Source organism: Vipera ursinii (assembly GCF_947247035.1).
Source record: "Vipera ursinii genome assembly, chromosome: 4".
In the NCBI taxonomy this organism is placed as follows: Eukaryota; Metazoa; Chordata; class Lepidosauria; order Squamata; family Viperidae; genus Vipera; species Vipera ursinii.
Genome location: NC_139514.1, coordinates 47,357,406 through 47,376,124, shown reverse-complemented (window position 1 = coordinate 47,376,124; position 18,719 = coordinate 47,357,406). Strand labels below are relative to the sequence as shown.

The window sequence follows — 18,719 nt, the reverse complement described above, 5'->3', positions numbered from 1 at the left end:
TGCTATGCTGGTTTTTATTCCAGCAGAATGGAATAGGTAAAAATAAAACTTTTTACTTTAAAAAAGTAAACTTACAAAGTTATGTATTTTTAGTTAGATTCTCAGGCCAATAGGAATTTGAACATCATTCTTCCAATCTCTGTAAAAGATCCAAAAAAGGGGGGAACCCCCCCCTTTATAGAGAATACTAGTGTCACAGCTGGTGTAACTAGGCAAGACTTGTTGCAGGTTTTTTATTATTATTTATAATTAAATTAATGTAGAACTATTAGAAGCATGACATAGTCTAATTATTCCTATTATAGACTTGTTGCAGGTTTTTTATTATTATTTATAATTAAATTAATGTAGAACTATTAGAAGCATGACATATTCTAATTATTCCTATTATATAACTTCTATTTTAAATAAACCACATTTATTCTCAGGTTTTGATATGGGAATTACTTTATATTATTAATATTACAATTTGCATATATTGATGAGAAGAAAAAAAAAACATTTTTAGGCTACAGTCCTATACCTTGGTAGTAAGAGTAAATATGTTTATGTTGCTTAAAGTAATACCTTTACAAGATCAATAATCTGACATCTTATATTTTGATTTGCAATGTATCTGCACGCCATTTTATCAGTAACATTGAAAGATACCTTAAAATTTAATGGCATTTGAAATAAAGGTCATGATGACATTTAGAGGATAGCTGTAATATGAGAAAAAGTTTTTTGTTTGTGTTTGCATGAGTATGCATGGATCAGACTGTTTTAGTTTATGGTTGCATTTTATATTATAGTAATATTAATATTATTATAATATTTAGATGATTTAATTGTGATAAGAATATAAAATAAATTTATTAGGGGAAGTTACCAGAACTTTAGAATAACAAAGCAGTTGTTTGTGGAAAAATTACAAAAATCATGTGGTCCAAAAATCCATAAGCTCATGGACCCTATATTTTCTGGCCTTCCCTCTGACTTGACTGATAATTTGTAGTGTCTTTATTTGGTATTGTTTAAGTATAAGCAAAGTACAATCTTTTAAAAATTATTTATTTAATGGCAGAGATCATCATAGATATATTATAGAGATGCATGCAAAACTCTATTTAACTAGTTTACTAAGTGAAGGCTGAATTTTGCTATTTTTTTTTTAAAGGAATGATATAATAAGGAAGAAATCACATATAAACACATTTCCATAAAGGCACAGCAATATGCATAGTAGTTTAGATGAAACCAAATGTTTAATAATAAAGCTCCGATTATATGCAAATCATAACATACAGGTAATTTCATAATCCTATTAATAACTGTATATTGACTGGCAAAAAGTTAGATGAGAAGAAAATATTTTACTGTAAACCACACTACAAGCAACCAATTAAATGGAAATGTATACGCTGATGAACCAAGGACAGATTTTAGCTTGGTAGGTGTCACCTTTGAGTTATAAAATGTTTCCAGGCAATGAAGCCTTTACATCAAATTATACCTATCAAAAAGCAAAAAGCAAATTGTGATTTATGTTTTTTTTTCACTGAAAAAAAACCACTTGTAAGAAATATTCATGCAGAATTTTCCATTGTTGTAGTGTTAGTATAACATAACAAATATTTTAAAAGAGCGCCAAAAATCTAATTTTATGCATATTATTTTAGATTTAAAAAAATACAGAACAAATGCTCCACTATGGGCTTGGTTCACCACCAGTATTAAAAAATACACAATATACTTATAACTATCAAGAAAACAAAACCAGCAGCATTCAGCTGCAGTGATTGACTTCCAATTCCACCTTTATGGGCTTCACAGCAAGTATCTGCTTTGATGAAAATTGACATAAAATTGGATTGAAAAGTTGAAAAAAAAATGAGAAAAAAGTATGTGAAAAAATAAAAAGAAAAAGAAACAGTGAGAGTGAGAAAGAAAAAAAAGAGAAAAATAATTAATGCAATATTTACACAATGCCAGTCAGTTACTTAAAGCAATCATTTTAATATAAAATGCTGAAACTATAGATAAATGAAAGGCTTTTAAAAAGTAGGATGAATTTCAGATTAAACAGTGATTAAAATTTATGATAATTTCCAGCATAATTTCCTCTGTGAACTATAATAGAGAGATCAAGATCATTAGGCTGCTGTCTTGTACATGAACAGGAATATCATATTATCCCATTACTGCGCTTGCTGTCATTTAATCATTACAGTTTACTTACATCTTAAGCTAGTTCATGTGGTATGTTCAGCAAGGACACTGAAAATGTAATAAGAACACTCTTCAACTCACCTGTACTGAGTATCCAGATAATTAGAAGTGACAACTAAAAGTGACAATATTTCACTAGACTCACTCTACATATTACTTATTCTCAATGATTTACATTCAGTTACATGGAGTTAATACAGTATAATACATCTATAAAATGATTTACCTGCAAGCAGGAAAATGACAGGATTGCACATATTAGCCCTGCTCTATGAAATATTAAATTTGCATATTAAGTTGCTCAGGAATATCATAGGCTAACAGTCAATGTTAAGATTAGGAATTTTAATCCCTGAGTTTACTAGAGAATTGGTGCTATTATTGTATTATCTTAATGTCTATTTAGACCACATTTCAGAATAATTCTAGGATTATTTTAATCACCATTGATTAAAATACTATTGATGATATATACTCTGCTTTGTGCCCAAGTTGCTAAATGATAACCAAAATCATTCAGCTTTTCAAAATATCATTTTACTTACAACACTATCCATATATATTTTTAACTAAATTCATTTCTGTTATTAACCCTTACTTCTTTTTGTAACTTTATTTACAGTTTGAGTTCTGTGTGTCAGAATGAAAATGGTTTGCTGAAGAATGTGACAGGGCGCTATGTATAAAGCACACAACTTTCAAACTGCTGATCTTTGCAAGTGTAGGAATTGTAGGTTTACAGTTAGGGTAACTTATTGCATTTAGATCACTGCTTCAGATCATTGCGACATGCGATTTTTATCCCTGTCATACAGTCCCATATATGACTTCTTTTAAAAAAAAATTAAACAAGGAAATGCAATTTGTTCAGGACAATGAACAGCAAAAACAAATAAGTATCTTTGTATGCAAATCCAGAAAATAACATTCAACAGATCTGTATAATAAATGAAAGGCTTAGATAAAACAGTTATTTTATCAAATAGTTTTCATGTACAATAATAGCTTGTGACAACAGACTAATTCATAGCATAATGAGATAGCATAATGAGTCAACCAGCCAAATAGAAAAGCAAAACTCTCAGGTCTGTAGTATCCTAGAACTTGTGATGTAAGTTACTAATGAATCAAAGTTCTGTCTTTTTTGAGTGCAATTCTGTCATTAATTAGTTTAATGAACAGATGGAAGTTGCATTATCAAATTTGTAGACGATAATAAATTCGTTAAAACAGTTAAGCTACTAGAATATAGGGAAATATATTATTTTGTCAAGCTGGAGGAATGGGCTGAAAGTAACAAAATGAATTTTAAAAGAATCAAGTGCAAAGTTTTCACTGAGAGAACAAAAATCAGATGGCTCAGAGACCAGGTGGGGATATTAGATTTGGTAACGGTATGGTACTTGTAAAAAAGATTTTGAAATAGTCACGAGCAAGAAGAACAGAATGCTTTCAAAAAACAGAAATGCAATTTGAATCTGCACCAACAGTATAATTTCTAAATCATGGAAAGCTATCATTACATCCTGTTCTGTTCTGGTCAAAGCCCTTTATGCTCAGCAGTGGGATGCCCAATCACAGAATTTTCAGAAAAGCTGGAACATATTCAGAAAAAGAGCAATAAAAAATGATGAGGGCAATCTGTATCTTTGAGAAGATGACTGATAGGAAATATGATAGCTCTCTTCAAATATCTGAAAATGGTGATGTATTTTTTATCCATCCATCTGCAGACTAAAAGAATCAAAGTAAGGGGTTTTCTGTATGCTTGTTTTTGTTTTATTGGTAGTCAGCCTGGTTTGTAGCTTAAGTCACACAAATACTCCTTAAATTACGTGCAGGGTATGTATGCTCACCATTTGTGTCAAGGTTTAAAACAGGGGTGTCAAACTCAATTTCACTGAGGGCCGCATCAGCATTGCGGTTGCCCTCAGGGGGCTGGGTGGGTATGGCCAGGGTAGGCGTGGCCTACTGGGTGGGTGTGGCTAGAGTGCGTATGGTCTACTGGGTGGGTGTGGTCAGCTCTACATCGTTCACATCAAGGGTGCCTATGGGGGCCTGGGCAGGAGTGGGACAGATCTGAGGGTCTCTGGCAGAAGAAGGGTCTCTGGGCCAGGGCCAAGGCAGTGGGGGCCGTTCCCTCCCTGTTTCCAGGATGGCTTCCCGGGCCACATGAAACCACTTTGCGGGCCGGATCTGGCCCCCGGGCCTTGTGTTTGACATGTCTGGTTTAAAAGGTACAGGTTAGGCAGGTAGAATGTCCTCCCCTACCCCCACCCTAGAATCACAGAGGATAATGTTGATGAATAGGGCTGCTGAAAAAGTTGAATATTAATGGCAAAAATGGGGAAAAGGATCAACTGACACAAGAAGAATGTGTGATGGATGTAAATATTCCCAGGAAGAGGAGGAAAGAGAGTTGGGCTAGAAAAAATAAATAAATCCAAGCAGGATGGAGGAAAGATGCCACAGAGCAAGAAAATACTGAACCAAAAGCCATGCTAAATGGTACAGTTGCTAACTTTTCAAGAGGTCACTTGGGAAATAATCCTAGAAAATAATCACAATTGTTTAATAATCAAAAATAATAATCCTAAAATGATCATTAAATGAACAAGCTAACCATTTAAAATATTGAGATGTTTCAAGCATCTAGAACAAAAAAAAAAAAACTATGGAGATTCTCCGTCCTCCAAGTCATGATTGTCTCAAAGGTGCTTTTTCAAAAGGCAACTGGACTTGTGAAGTGAAGAAGTGAAGATGTTTCACTTCTCATCCAGTAAGCTTTTTCAATTCTGAACAATAGAAGCTTCTTGGATGAGAAGGGAAATGTCTTCAAGTCCAGTTGCCTTTTGAAAAAGGTCTTTTGGACAATCTTAGAAAAGCTTTATTAAATTTATATGCATCTAACATTGGCGAATGAACTCTGTTGAGCATATGAATACCTATTCTTAAAGCATTTTAAAGAAACTGGGGAAAAAAATGAAACAGGTTCCATTAATTCATAAGAAGAAACGAGCCTCCCTTGAATTCTTTAATATCATCTATCTACAGGTGGTCTTGTTAATTGAATCCTGGATCACTCTGCTGCAAGGAACGTGCAGACAGTAATAACATTTGGCAGGACAATCAAGATTTTTCTCTATTAAGGTCACAAAAAGGCTGTATAGCTAGAGAAGCCAGCATGAGTTCTGTAATGTGTGTAGAGTGATTTTCTTCATCATCAGCCATCCAAAATCTTCCAAAGGAGAAGAAAGCCATCTGTCATGTATAGAATATAGATTCTTATGAAGACTATAGAATTAATTTTTTTTCTTCACATCAGGCCATTCCAATCAATAAAAATTTTGACTGAGGACTGATTGAACAAAACAGATATCTAGGCATCCCAAGCATTATCTTATTTTTCTCCTCTTCAACTCTTGCAAGGCTTTTTTTTAAAATAATAATTATGAAAAACAGTATCTCATCCATAGTTAATATTAGTTAACAATTAATACTACTAATGCTATTGCTAGCTAATTGCTGTTATATAGTATGAAAAATTGTTGTTTCTGATCTTCCATAAATTTTCTGTAACTGCTGTTCTGTTTATTTCTGGAACTTTAGTATCATTTAAGGAAATATGAACATAAAACCAAAATAAAAGAAAGACAGGAAGAAAATTCACAAGGAAGGACAGTTTAATTTATCTGAAAATATCCTTTCACATATCAAAATATCTTTTTGACTATTTTATACCCTTGACAACGTATTGTATATATTCATGTAGAAATGTTCTACGCAGTCCTGTATTTACCATTAGCTAATGTTGCTAGTATCTTTTCAGAAGACTCTAGAATTTCTAATGTCAAATAATAAAAATGATAAAAAACATGGCTTTTTTTGTCAAAGAACTCTCAGAATGGAGTTCCGGCACCTTTTTTGGATGGAACCTTGTAGGGTAGGCAAGGCGGGTTGTATGACATGTGTGAGTTCTGGCACTTTTTTTTTTTTTTTTACAAAAAAAGCACTGTAAAAAACTATCTACGGTAGTCCTTATAGAATATGAAGTATGTGTTTAAATGATCAGATATTGATCTGTCCAATCATTTTCTGAGAAAAAGTTCCTGCTGCAATTGTATAGATAAATGAAAAATATAAGAGCATATGGAAATATTAACTCACTCTGAACGATGTAGAGAGTGAAATACAGGTAGTCCTTAACTTACAATTACAATTGGGGCCAAAATGATTTTAATTTTTAAATCTATATGGTTAACATTTTTTCAGATTTTGATTTACATGTTCGGTATATGAATATCAGTTATGTACATTAATGAGATCCCCACTCTTTATTGACTTTGTGATTGGAAGTAAAATGTCTTGCCAAAACATAGATAACAAAAGTAGTTGAGACTCTATCTAGCTCAGATATTATTGCAAGTCAGCAAAAAAGCAAAGAAAAATCAAAGGAAAAAACCACTATGCCTATTAAAACTGAAGCCTGTAGCACTGAAGCCTACATCTGTCCTGCAAAGAATCCTAAATTAACGTAAAGGGTAGGGAAAAATATATGGGATCTCAAATTTATATTATAATATTGTAAAGAGCTCTGCTGGCAATATATTTAAAGGAAGTGAACAGGGAAGCTAGAGAATTAGACTGAGCAATTCTTCATATATATTTTTTCAGATTTACAATATGTTGCTACCGTGGTAGCAGCATCCAGTTCTTTCCATAAGAGTCTCTGTGTATAGCTACTTTGCTTTTCTGAAATAAAAACAAAGTAGAACAGTTCTGCATGCCAACACATATATAGACAGCCAGAAACAGCTGTTGAAGCAACCACATAATCCTGGGGGGAAAAGATGAAACTGTTTTAATTATGAAGTATTCCTTCAGAAAATTTCCACAAGTCTTCTGCACAACAAATGAAGGGAGGCAGGCAAGCAAAGATATAGTGCAAAATATTAATTTTTTTAAAAAGTGCTGCCCAGTGAAAATTAAGCCAGTTGTTTCTGGCTGATCTCACAACATATCAGCTAAAAGACAAAAGAAGAGGTAGATGAGTAGGATTAGACTATATCCAAGTTGTATCTGGACTGAAAATGGTCCAGAGTGCTAACTAAAAGTTGTCCAGATGAAGTCAATGAGCCTTGGTGGAGCAGTGAGCTAATGCCTCCTTAAGTAACACCAGCTGCCTGCAATTAGTGCAGGTTCGCATCCCACCAGGCTCAAGGTTGACTCAGCCTTCCATCCTTCCGAGGTAGGTAAAATGAGGACCCAGATTGTTGGGGGCAATTAAGCTGACTTTGTAATAATGCTGCTTGGGGTGTGTGTGAAAGCCCTAATAAGCAGGCATATACATAGAATGAAGGCTACTGCTAAGCTTGTAAGCCGCCCTGATTCTTCGGAGAAGGGCGGGATATAAATGGAATTTTTTTTTAAAAAAGTAAATTCTAATCAAACTAATGCCAGTTCAAAATAACTAAGCAAACAAATCCATCAGTCAACCTCTCCTTTCTGAAGTTTTGAGATTTGTGCAGATTTAGGCATCTTAATGTCAGTTTGGTGTGATATTTTCTACTTTAACTACTTTTGGAAGAATAAAATCTTTTAGCACTTCAAAAATTAAACTTGTATTAGCCATTATTATCACAATTCACCTTTTCACAACTGCTGTTCAAATCTGCCTCAAATTCAGATGAGGTATTTTAAATTTCACAATATATCTTGCAATTAAAATTAAAACACCAAAAATGTTTGTCCATTGCAAGATAAACATAAAAAGTTAACACTGTCCTGCCTCTAGCAGGATGCTGTTGAAATTTAATTTACACTTCACGTCTAGGATTTTGTTTTTTGTTTTATTTATTCATGAGAATGTGTCCTTTTTTTCATTTCAAAGACCTAGTCTAAATTTTGTAAGTAGCATAATTAATTTAGAGGCAAAGAGGCTAATACTGTATAAAGAAATTTCATTAAAAGATCATATGTGTCAGGCACAAGCAACCACAGGTGAATAGCTGAAATCAGTAACTTTATATTTTATCACTTAATGGTATAAGAGTACTTCCCTTCCCCTGGGAAAAACAAAATAAAGCTTCATGGCTCTTGGGGAAGGCATTTTTCCAATAATATCATGCTTAAAATACCATGCAGCTATTTTAAGCAAAATATGTCCACCTGAAAATATTTCACATACTGCTTTCTGCATTAATATTACTTCATGGAGAAGAAGGATACTCTATACAAGGGTTGTTTTTTTTTCTTTCAAAAACTGGTAGTAGTTGCATATTGTTCTCTCCAACTCTGGAAAAATCTCTTTATAAAATTCATTTATATCTGAATGCCACAAAAATTGTTCTAAAATGCTAATGTTAAAAAAGGCTATAATCAGTAAAGTATACATTGATGATTTAGGCCTTTGTGATATATATTGATCCACATGTAAAACACAATAAAGAGTTATCTGTTTATTCTACCAGTAGCCAAAAACAAAGTTTACAGAAATAATTTAAAAAGGAATTTAAAAAGCATATTAATCTCTATTAAAACTAAAAGTAGATGTAACTGCTAGATAACATATTAAAATTAACTTACCTGTGATAATATTGGGCTTTGGTGGCATGATGAACTCATATAAAGTTGGTTCAGAATATCCCAGCCTGTTTATAGCTGTAATTTGCACTTCATAACCCATTGTCCACTGCAAGTGCTCAAGAATAATGAAGTCTTTATTACCATGAACCTTTTTTTCTTGCCATTGTTCTTCCTTATCTTTCTGTAAAGTTTGAATAATAGTTGAAATTATGGTGAACTAAATACTTACAATGACTATTTTTAATATTGATTTGCAATTATTTCAAATCAGGCATTGTGACTATTTTCCTCTTGGACACAGAGAATCAAATAATATTAAATCTTTATAAACTGCATTTAGAACTGGGGTATAAAAATGCAAACTCTTTTTACTTAACCATTTAATCTTGGAACAAAGTGCATATTCTCTGGCAACAAAGCGGCTATGTATGTATACTGAAATTACAATATTCCTGTGTCAAATATAAAGTTATTTGTACACACAGCAAAACAACTTTGTAGGTCTCATCTTTAATTTATTACAAGGTGTGTGAGCCACTGGTTTATATTATATTACCTATTATAATGAACACATTAAGGATTACAGAGATAAACATTGTGAAGTGTTTAATAAAATGCAAATCTCAATTTTTGGTTTTCATATTAAATATATATCAGATCACATTACTAGGATACCTTGGCAGGTAACAAATCATTAGGTTTGATAACTTATGTTCAATAGGTCTTTAAGAATTCAAATATGAAAATGTTAATAAACTGGCTAAAAAGAAAATACTTTATATCTCAGTTAAGTAGGATTAGAAACTAGTACATTATCCCCCATTTTTTAAAAAGAATCCTGCCTTATCCGTCATGGGAAGAGCCCTTATAGGATCCAAAATATTGAATGAGATATATGTTGGTTGATTTGGTTACTTCATTAATCATTATTTATGTCTATTCCACTATCCTGCTGTTTTAATATTTCAAAGGCTGATATGGTATGATTTTATGCTATTATATTAGTTGTTTGTTCTCATGTCCCTCCAGAATCAATAAACCAATCAATAAACTTCATCTGTGCATGATCTAGATAATTACATAAAACAATATTATTCAATTTTTAAGCAAATGGTAATAGTAATGAAGAATAATCTGCAAATATTGATCTATAAGTTATTTTGTTAAGAAAACCTATTTTCAGTAAAAAGTTATACCTGATGCATGGCAAACAAATACATATAAGCATAGACACAGAGATATTTTTATCAATAAATAGAAAGACAGCATTATAATACTGTCTTGATTGATAGAACAAAGATATTTGATTTTTATTTCATAACACTTATTTTATATCACTACATGAAAATAGCATCTATGGAAAGGAAGAAATTAATTCATACAAAAGGTCAGACTTAGGTAATGGCAAAAATATGATGCACAGATGTCAGAAAGCACAGGTGGCAAATATTACTCAACAATTTCTGGTAAGCAATTGTACTACAGATTTATTATCATGTGTATACATTAATTGAAAACACTTTATATCATATCCTTAATTCACCTTCTCAGTCCTTGAGTACTATTTGTTCTTTGATTACAGAAACATGATTTATAATTATTCATATGCTGCAATATAAGCTGAGAAGTATATACATAGAGAAGAAGATAAATTCTCACCTCTATTTCAGAGGTTGCAAAATATTTACATTGCTCAATAATAAATCCTGTTACTTTGAAGTCTCATATCTTCTGGTAACAATTACTAAATACTGTGAGAAACCATATGTTACCACTGTGGTGCTATATTTACAAATCCTATTTTCATATCTAAAACTCCAACATCAATGTAAAACTGCCGTTATCATTACCATCACCTTCAAATACAGAAAGTACGAGGATGTATTTTCTAACTAATGAAAAGGACAGACATGGAATATCATTCAATTTACTTTCCCATCCTTACCTACCTTTGGTTGGATATTGGTGATACTTAAAAACCCAACCTGACCCATCAGTACTTTAAATTGTATCTACAGGGCAATCGGTAACTAGATCTTTTAGTACAGGCATAATGACTCCTGAATCTCGCCTCATTTACAAACCCAATCACTACATTTTGCTTCAGTTGAAATGTCAAGGAAAGTACAGTCCTTCATCACATGCATATAATAATTTAGCTGGTTCACAAATGAAGCAAAAGGCAAGCATTTTTTTTGCATGCAAAGCTGACTAAGTTAGCTACAGGAGCCATTCCTTACCATGGTTAATTCCTGAAAGCAAATCCAGATAATAAATCTACTTAAAGAGCACTCCTAACCTGGGATCCTGATCTTTTGGGAGAGTGTAAAGTGCCAATTGCTTGACACAATTAGCAGTAAAACTGCCCTAAGGCCCTTGGCTCATTTTAGGAAAGGGGAGGAGGAGACTATAAATTATGAGAAGGCAAATGACAGGTATCCTAAAACAGCATTAAAATCCATAATTAGAGAACAGATAATCATAAAAATTAACAAGTGAAACACGTTAAATATTTAGATGTTTCAAGTATCTAGAACAAAAAAAGGTAATGAAAATTCTGCTTCCAATATGGCCAATTATGCAAATTATGCTTCCAATACATGACAGTATAGTTGCCATTTTCAAATTTCACTGAAACATTTTGTTCCAGATGCTGCCTAGCTATTGTGCTATGGTTCCAGTTTAATTTCCAACGAAAAAAGTGCAAGCTTTCTTTCTATACCTGTTATGACACCCAGGCAACCCAGTGCAGAATTAAGATTGTGGGCAAGAGTATCCATAATTTAGGTCATGATTTGGGAATCACATGGCTAAATGACTGCAGGTTTGCACTGCAATTTTTTTTTTACTGGTATATGGGTCCTTTCCTAATCTTTCTTTAATGCTCTCATGTCTGCTATACTGAAGGGCAAAATTGACAAAAATCCAGTTCAGAGGCAAGGCTCATGTGGATTAAGTAGCATTGAATCCAGGCAACATGGATTTTCTCTGAAGTTTTATACATTTGTGCATTATATTGTAATTTAAGATTACAATAAATTAGTCACCATTTAAATGGTTGAAGTGGGACTGAACAATTTTATAGCACTTACTTATATCATTTCCATTACAAAATATTGCTACTTCACAATACACTTACAGAACAAAATGACCAACTGAAGCAGTAACTGTGCTTAACCATCCAGAATCATTGGGAGTCAAGTGGCATGTAACTTTAATGAATTATTAAATTCTGTCAGTCAAATGGTTTGGACTGGATTTGGCCTTTTTTTCTTTCTATCAAGTCCTTTCCCTGGACTTGGGATAGGCATATATTATAAAATTAAAGGTATCTTCATAGAATGTAAGTCATGGGTGTCACGTCACATGTAAGCCACGTCACATGACATGTTGCAATGTATTGCAACTTTGTTTGCATTGCTGGAGCTGGGGTGGGTGCGGTCTCCATATGATACAACCGGCCTGTGGGCCAGCAGTTTGACACCCCTGACGTAAGACATTTCAAGTAAAGCTGCAATTGATTGTTGATGATTATGTCAATGCTAATAGTGTTCAGTTGGTCTTTTGACATTTAGAAAGTGCACCCATGGTGCCTATGAGTCTTGGTATTATCTTTGCTTTCTTTTGCCACAGTTGTTCTACTTCTATTTTCAGGTCTTTGTATTTTATGATTTTCTCCAGTTCTTTCTCTTGTAATCTACTGTCTCCAGATATTGCAATGTCAACAATCTAGACCAGGGGTGTCAAACTTGCAATGTCATGTGACGTGTTGTGACGTATCATGACTTTTTTTCCATTGCCGGCAATGGGGGTGGGCGTAGTTTCAGCATGACGCATCTGGCCTGCAGGCAGGCAGTTTAATACCCCTGATCTAGACCTTTTTCTGTCTTCCTTATTAATAATTGTTAAACTGGGGATATTGTGCGGTAGATGATTAACTGTTTGAAATCTGAAGTCCTACAGTACTTTAGCTTTTTTGTTTTCTATTACTTGACTATTTTGTGGGCTTACCAGTTTTTTGCCTGCAGGCAGGTGGTATATCTCGCTGATATTCCAAAGCATTGTTCTTACTAATTTGTCTTGCTGTTGTTTATAATCAGTCTGTGCAATCATTTTACTGCAGGTAATTAGATGGCCCACTGTTTAAGCTTTTTGCAAAAACAGTATTTGCTAGTCATTGCTTTCTTCTTATTTCTAACTTAGTATGCATTTGTTCTGAAGGGTTTCTTGTGCAGGCCCACGGTCTCTTTCTTCAACTTTCCTGCTTTTATTCATTTCCAGGTCTTGTGGTTATAGGTTTGCTTGCTAGCTTTTTTGTGTAGTGGCCATGTAGTATTTTACCTTGTCATATCTCTTTCCCATGCTAAATTTTAGGTTAGTTTGGTCTCTTTGGAATTCAGTAAGCCTTCATAATTTACTAGCTTCAGTGTATCTTCTTCCTGTCTCTCAGATATTCTTGCTCTTTTCTCCATCATTTCTGCTGTTATTACAAGTTCTTTCATTTCAGTTTTTTTGTTCCTTCTCCATGTCCATTATTCTTGCATTCTTTCTTATTTCTTTGAATGGATGAGGAGGTCTGAGGAAGAGTCACCAGATTGAACTAGACTTTGACAATATAAATCTTTTTAGAGGAAAACAAAGACCTAAGGTCCTTATCTTAAGTAATACAAATTACTTAACTATTATAGTTCAATTTCTAAACTTTAGAATCCATTAGTAGGAAGGCCTTAGGTTCCTAAACAAAAAGCATTCCTTCCTGAATGGAATCACCAGCAATATAGTGTTAACAGAGCAGGAAATTAATGTAATATTGCCAATATAGTGCTCTAAAATTCCTCTATCTTTGTTCCTTAGTCATGAATTAAAATGCATAGATTTGGAAGACATGGATAAGTCAATTGGGCATTAGAAACTTATCAATACTGGATGTTAAAACACAGACAAATTGAATCTGAGCATTGCTTTTCATTACAAACAAGGCTACAACTTTTGAATTTTAGAACAGTTGTAACTTTCTAATGAATGTTCTGCTAAACTGACCACTAATCAAATTGAAAAGTCATGCCTGATTTTTTAAGCAAAAATGAAATTCTATCTCACTTCTGAGAGATATGTGTTGTGTCCAGATCTCTTCATTAAAATGAATTTGTAGATATTTAGATTTCGTCTGGTCATACTCTACTTCCTTTCATTGTCCTATACTTCCTTGTCAGAAAAAAGGGAAAGTTCCAGATCCACTCCCATACAGTCATATTTTTATTATTCATCCATCCCTAGTTATGATAACTATGTATACTTCCTGAAAGTGCTGCCTTTCATTAGCCTAGTTGGAAAATTCTACAAAGACTAGTTCCCAAACTTGGTTAAAGAGCAACAAAATAATCAAGATATGTTATTTATTATTATTAATATAATACTTACACTTCTATATTTTACAATATATTCTAAAATAGGTGCTCCTCCATCATCTTGTTTTGTTATGCTAAGTTTAAAGCTTTTCCCACTACCTGGTTGTCCATGAATTGATGGAGGACTTGGTTCACCTAAAAGGAATCAAAATAAGATGTGTATTTATAGACATTATTTAGAGAATGGAGTTGTTCACAACCAGTTTAGTGCTGGCCTTAAACAATATTTATTTGGCAATACTGAAATAATTCCATAATTTATAAATATATTCAGAACACCCTTTATTAAAAATACAGTTTCCTAACAACAGTCCATTTCTTAAACTTTTTGTAGTCAAAACAACATAGAGTAAAGATGATAGATAAATAGATAGATAGATAGATAGATAGATAGATAGATAGATAGATAGATAGACAGATAGATAGAAATAGATAATTTTCCTCAGAAAAAAGAACATACTATCGGAGGCAAATAACAGAAGCATCAACTTTTATCTTTGAAAGTGACACAAATAGAAGAAAAATTGAAGAAAAACAGAATAAAAAAAGAATAAAAAATAGTAACAGAATTGTGTGCTCTTACATAGAATGAATGTCTATTTATCTATATGCAGGGTGGGGGGGATTCTCTGTAAATCAGTGAACTAAAGAGAGCTATGATACCAAATTTTGTCTTTAATTGTACATGTATTGCTGACTTATCTATGAGGGAACAAAAATAAAGATTGAATAAAGCATGCCCAAAAATTTCTTTATGAAAAAAAACATAGATTTCTATAATGCCATAATCCTGCAATAGGAAAAAATACTATTATGATACAACTGTATACTAAGTTGCTCAGGTTTTTTTAAAGTATAATTTTGAAAAGTTGATCAATGTACTGCTCACTTAAAATGTGAACTTATATTTTATATCAGTATTTCATAACTACCTTAATAAAAAGTAGAAAGTTAAGTTTCAAAACATAATTACCTGAAATTCTGGGTATAATCCATAAGTGCTGATGATAAAAGCAGAAATCCTGCCTTCACAACTGCCCTGCTTTCGAAACATGGGCCATATTATCACAGTGCAGGTCTTACAATAAGCTGACTATACAAAGAACAGGTGGCACCTTTGGCTAGGAGAGCCTTCACACAACTTCATGTTGTGCACCAGTTTTACCCTTTCCTAGATCATGAGGCTCTGGGTACAGTCACTCATGTCTTGATCATCTCTCAGTTGGGCTACTGCAGCGTGCTCTATCCTTGAAAATATTTGGAAGCTACAATTTTACAGAATTCAATGGCATGGACAGTTTTGGAGGCCCTAGGTGGTACATGTAACACCATTATTGCACAAGCTGCGCTAGTTGTCAATTTGATGCCGGGTCCAATTCAAGGTATTGGCTATTACCTTAGCTCTTTACGATATGGGTCCTGGGTATCTGACGAGCCATTTTGCTTCAATGGATTTGGCCTATCCCATTTGCTCCAGCAGATGTATGTATGTATCCCATTTGTCAAGAAGGTTTGCTTGGCAGGGTCTAGAGAACAGCCTTTTAGGTTGTAGTCCCTATGGTTTGGACTATGATACTACTGGCATTCCAGAAGGGCCTTAAAAATTGGCTCTGCCAGCTTGCTTGGAGCCCCAATGGGCACTCTACAATGAAGTGGATTGACAGAGAAGACTCTGATATATGATTGTTTAATTCAAACAATATGTAAGCTTGTGCGTATATAGCTACAATGCTTTTTTTTAACCTACTGTATTTTACATAAATTACTTCCATATTTCATTATACTTATCCATACAAAGTCTACATCTATAGGCAATCTGATCATAGGTAGCAAGTGTGGCCAGGTGTTCAATCCATTGAATAAATATGGCCATATATTAACCTTTCCAGTGTTGCTATAATAAGTGCATGGAACATCCATGTTGTGTAGATGTTAAATACCATGTACTTGTTATGTAATCCAAAAGAACATTATCATCTGAAAAAATCATATTTATTTAGTCCACTGCTTTCTCCCAAAAGACAGTAAATTTAGGACATTGTAAAAACATGTGTTTTAAAGAACCATTGTCCTTATTATGTCCCTGACAAAATCCTAGACAATCCTTATCTGTACAGTACAGATAAAATGGAGTCCAAAAATCCTAATTGTTATTTTTGTGGTATTCTATGAGTCATAATTAAACACTCCTTCTATAAAAATAAAAACAATTTCCTACTGTTTAAGCAACATAGCAGATTCTAATTCTTTATTCCACTCAGCTCCTTAATATCTGCATATCAAATTGATTTATTGATAGCAAAAATCTAATGTTATTTTTTTTTAGTTTTAAAAGGTTTAACATGTTGTTCTAGTATCTTGGATGTCTTAGAATCTGAAAATGGAGCTGGTCCAAATAATGTAGTTAACAAATGTTGCAGCTGTAAATATTGTCAGTTATGACTTCCCCATACACTCAATTTAAAATGGGGGGAAAGGATTGAATCCTTGTTTTGGCAAAGAATCTATTTTAAAAAATAAAATGTATGGCCCAGAAACTTTACTCTGCATATGTGTGTGTGGCTGTGTCTCTGTTTGTGTGCATGCACATATATATTAATAATTGAACTACATATAAAATATTTTTAAAAATTACCATATAGCCATGTAATTTAAATAAATTCATTGCTCAAATTCAGTTGATTCCTATGTAATTAAGCAGTAGTCTACTCAAGCTTGCAATTTCTTGCATCACTATTTGGAACTGAATTGTGAAATCCAGAATTACTTTCAGAACTGCGACAATTCAGTTATTTCATATGTCCTATTTATGTTGGAGAATTATTAGATAGTCGTAAGCAAATTCAGGAGTATCATTAAGTTGTGTCAAACTTTATTTGTGATGCACCAATACCAAAATGAATACAAATAACTTTTTTAAATAAATATAATTTACCCATAGGGCAGAATAGTAAATTACTTACGAACGGGTAAAGTCTGAAATATCTCAATTTTACTGTATTCTCCTTGCCCTTTTCCATTCACAGCAGCAACTTTTATTTCGTATGTTGTATTTGGTTCCAGATTGCTGAGAATAACCATAGCTAAGAGAAAATGAAGAAAAAACTTTATTTAAGAAAGCATATTTTATGAGAAAAGGGATATATTAGGTTGTAATGGTTCTGCTTCATTTATTTCACAAGGCCAAAACATCAAGGCTAGGTACATTAATTTTTATTTGGAAGAAAAGCTCTTGATCTCTGATTCTCATCCTAATGGGATGGATGTAGCATAGGATCTGAGATGTTGAATGGGATGCAGTTGATCACATGCTACACTTTCCTTATCCCTATCATGTATTTCAAGCAATAATTTCTTTCTTCACTCCTTTTGCTGAGGTTTGGTTCGCAATCTCAGGTATGCTCATAGGTTTACAAACAGTTTGCCCCAATGAGAAAACAACCGGGTGGTGAAAGAAAAGAAAGACAGAAGGTGGTTAAGCTCGTGTAACAATCTGCTTATCACACTGAAGATTATGTAATCACTATACTTGAAGAAAGAGATGCTGAAAAAAACTATCACAGTATTGTTGTAAAAATCCATCTTTCTTGCCATTTCTCTGTCAGAGAAGTTCTTTTTTCAAAAACTAAAAATTGTGGGACCTGTGAGAGCATTGCATCGAAAAGTTCAACTGAAAATATAGCATAAATTTACCTCTGCCAAGGTTTACATTTACCATCAACCCAGACCATTCTATATTTTTCTATGATTCTATTGGCACTTGAGTGGAATAAGAGCAACAACTGATATTTATGTCTCATAATGCACTAGCTGCTGCACATACTCTACTAAAATATTTCATGTGTCTTATGTAAAGTCATGTATAATTTATATTCTATTTCTGTCAAAATAACAGCAAATAAATAACCACCAAGGGGAAAAGGAAGAAACAACTCCTTTGGTAGTGAGATTACAAAAGCAGATACTTGTTTTAAAAATATATATGCAGATTTGTAAACAGGAATGACTCAAAATGCATAACATTTTTACAGATATTGTTCCCGAAAATTATATATGCCTAAGAGCTATTTTTCTGGAAATCATCATATTAAAAAAGAAAAGGGGATAAGTGTGCCCACAATTTTTACCAGGGGGTCAAAATGTTATCAATATTCTTCCAAAGATAAAAAAAAATATGCAATAATAAGCATGAATAATAGCTTCCAAATACTACTGAATTTCAACAAGCAAACAAAAAATATTTATTTACAATATTAGTTAGTAGAAATGCTATTAGTTATTACCTGAATAAAACATATTCAAAACATGTGTTTAATTTATTACCAGAAATGATTTCTAAACGAAGTCCATGTTTATTTTTTAATACCAGTTAGAGCATTAGTTCTTAATAATGACTTTAACACTCTCCTGTGAGCCATGCCAATGCTAAAGGGACTGAGGCTGCTGCATCAGGGCTGTTGTTGCTCTGCACTTCTAGGGAATCTGCCTCCTGCTCTTCTCTGGGCATGGCTGAAA

At 33.1% G+C, this 18,719-nt stretch overlaps 1 protein-coding gene across 1 annotated transcript in view; it reads right to left on the bottom strand.

Annotated features, from left to right (window-relative positions):
• NCAM2 (neural cell adhesion molecule 2) overlaps positions 1-18,719 on the bottom strand; it is a gene marked incomplete at its 3' end in the record, with an annotated part of 160,425 nt that overhangs the window by 21,305 nt on the left and 120,401 nt on the right. The window contains 3 exon segments of the mRNA XM_083361999.1: positions 8,797-8,977; positions 14,218-14,339; positions 17,168-17,287. Coding sequence (XP_083218125.1) covers positions 8,797-8,977; positions 14,218-14,339; positions 17,168-17,287 — 423 coding nt within the window.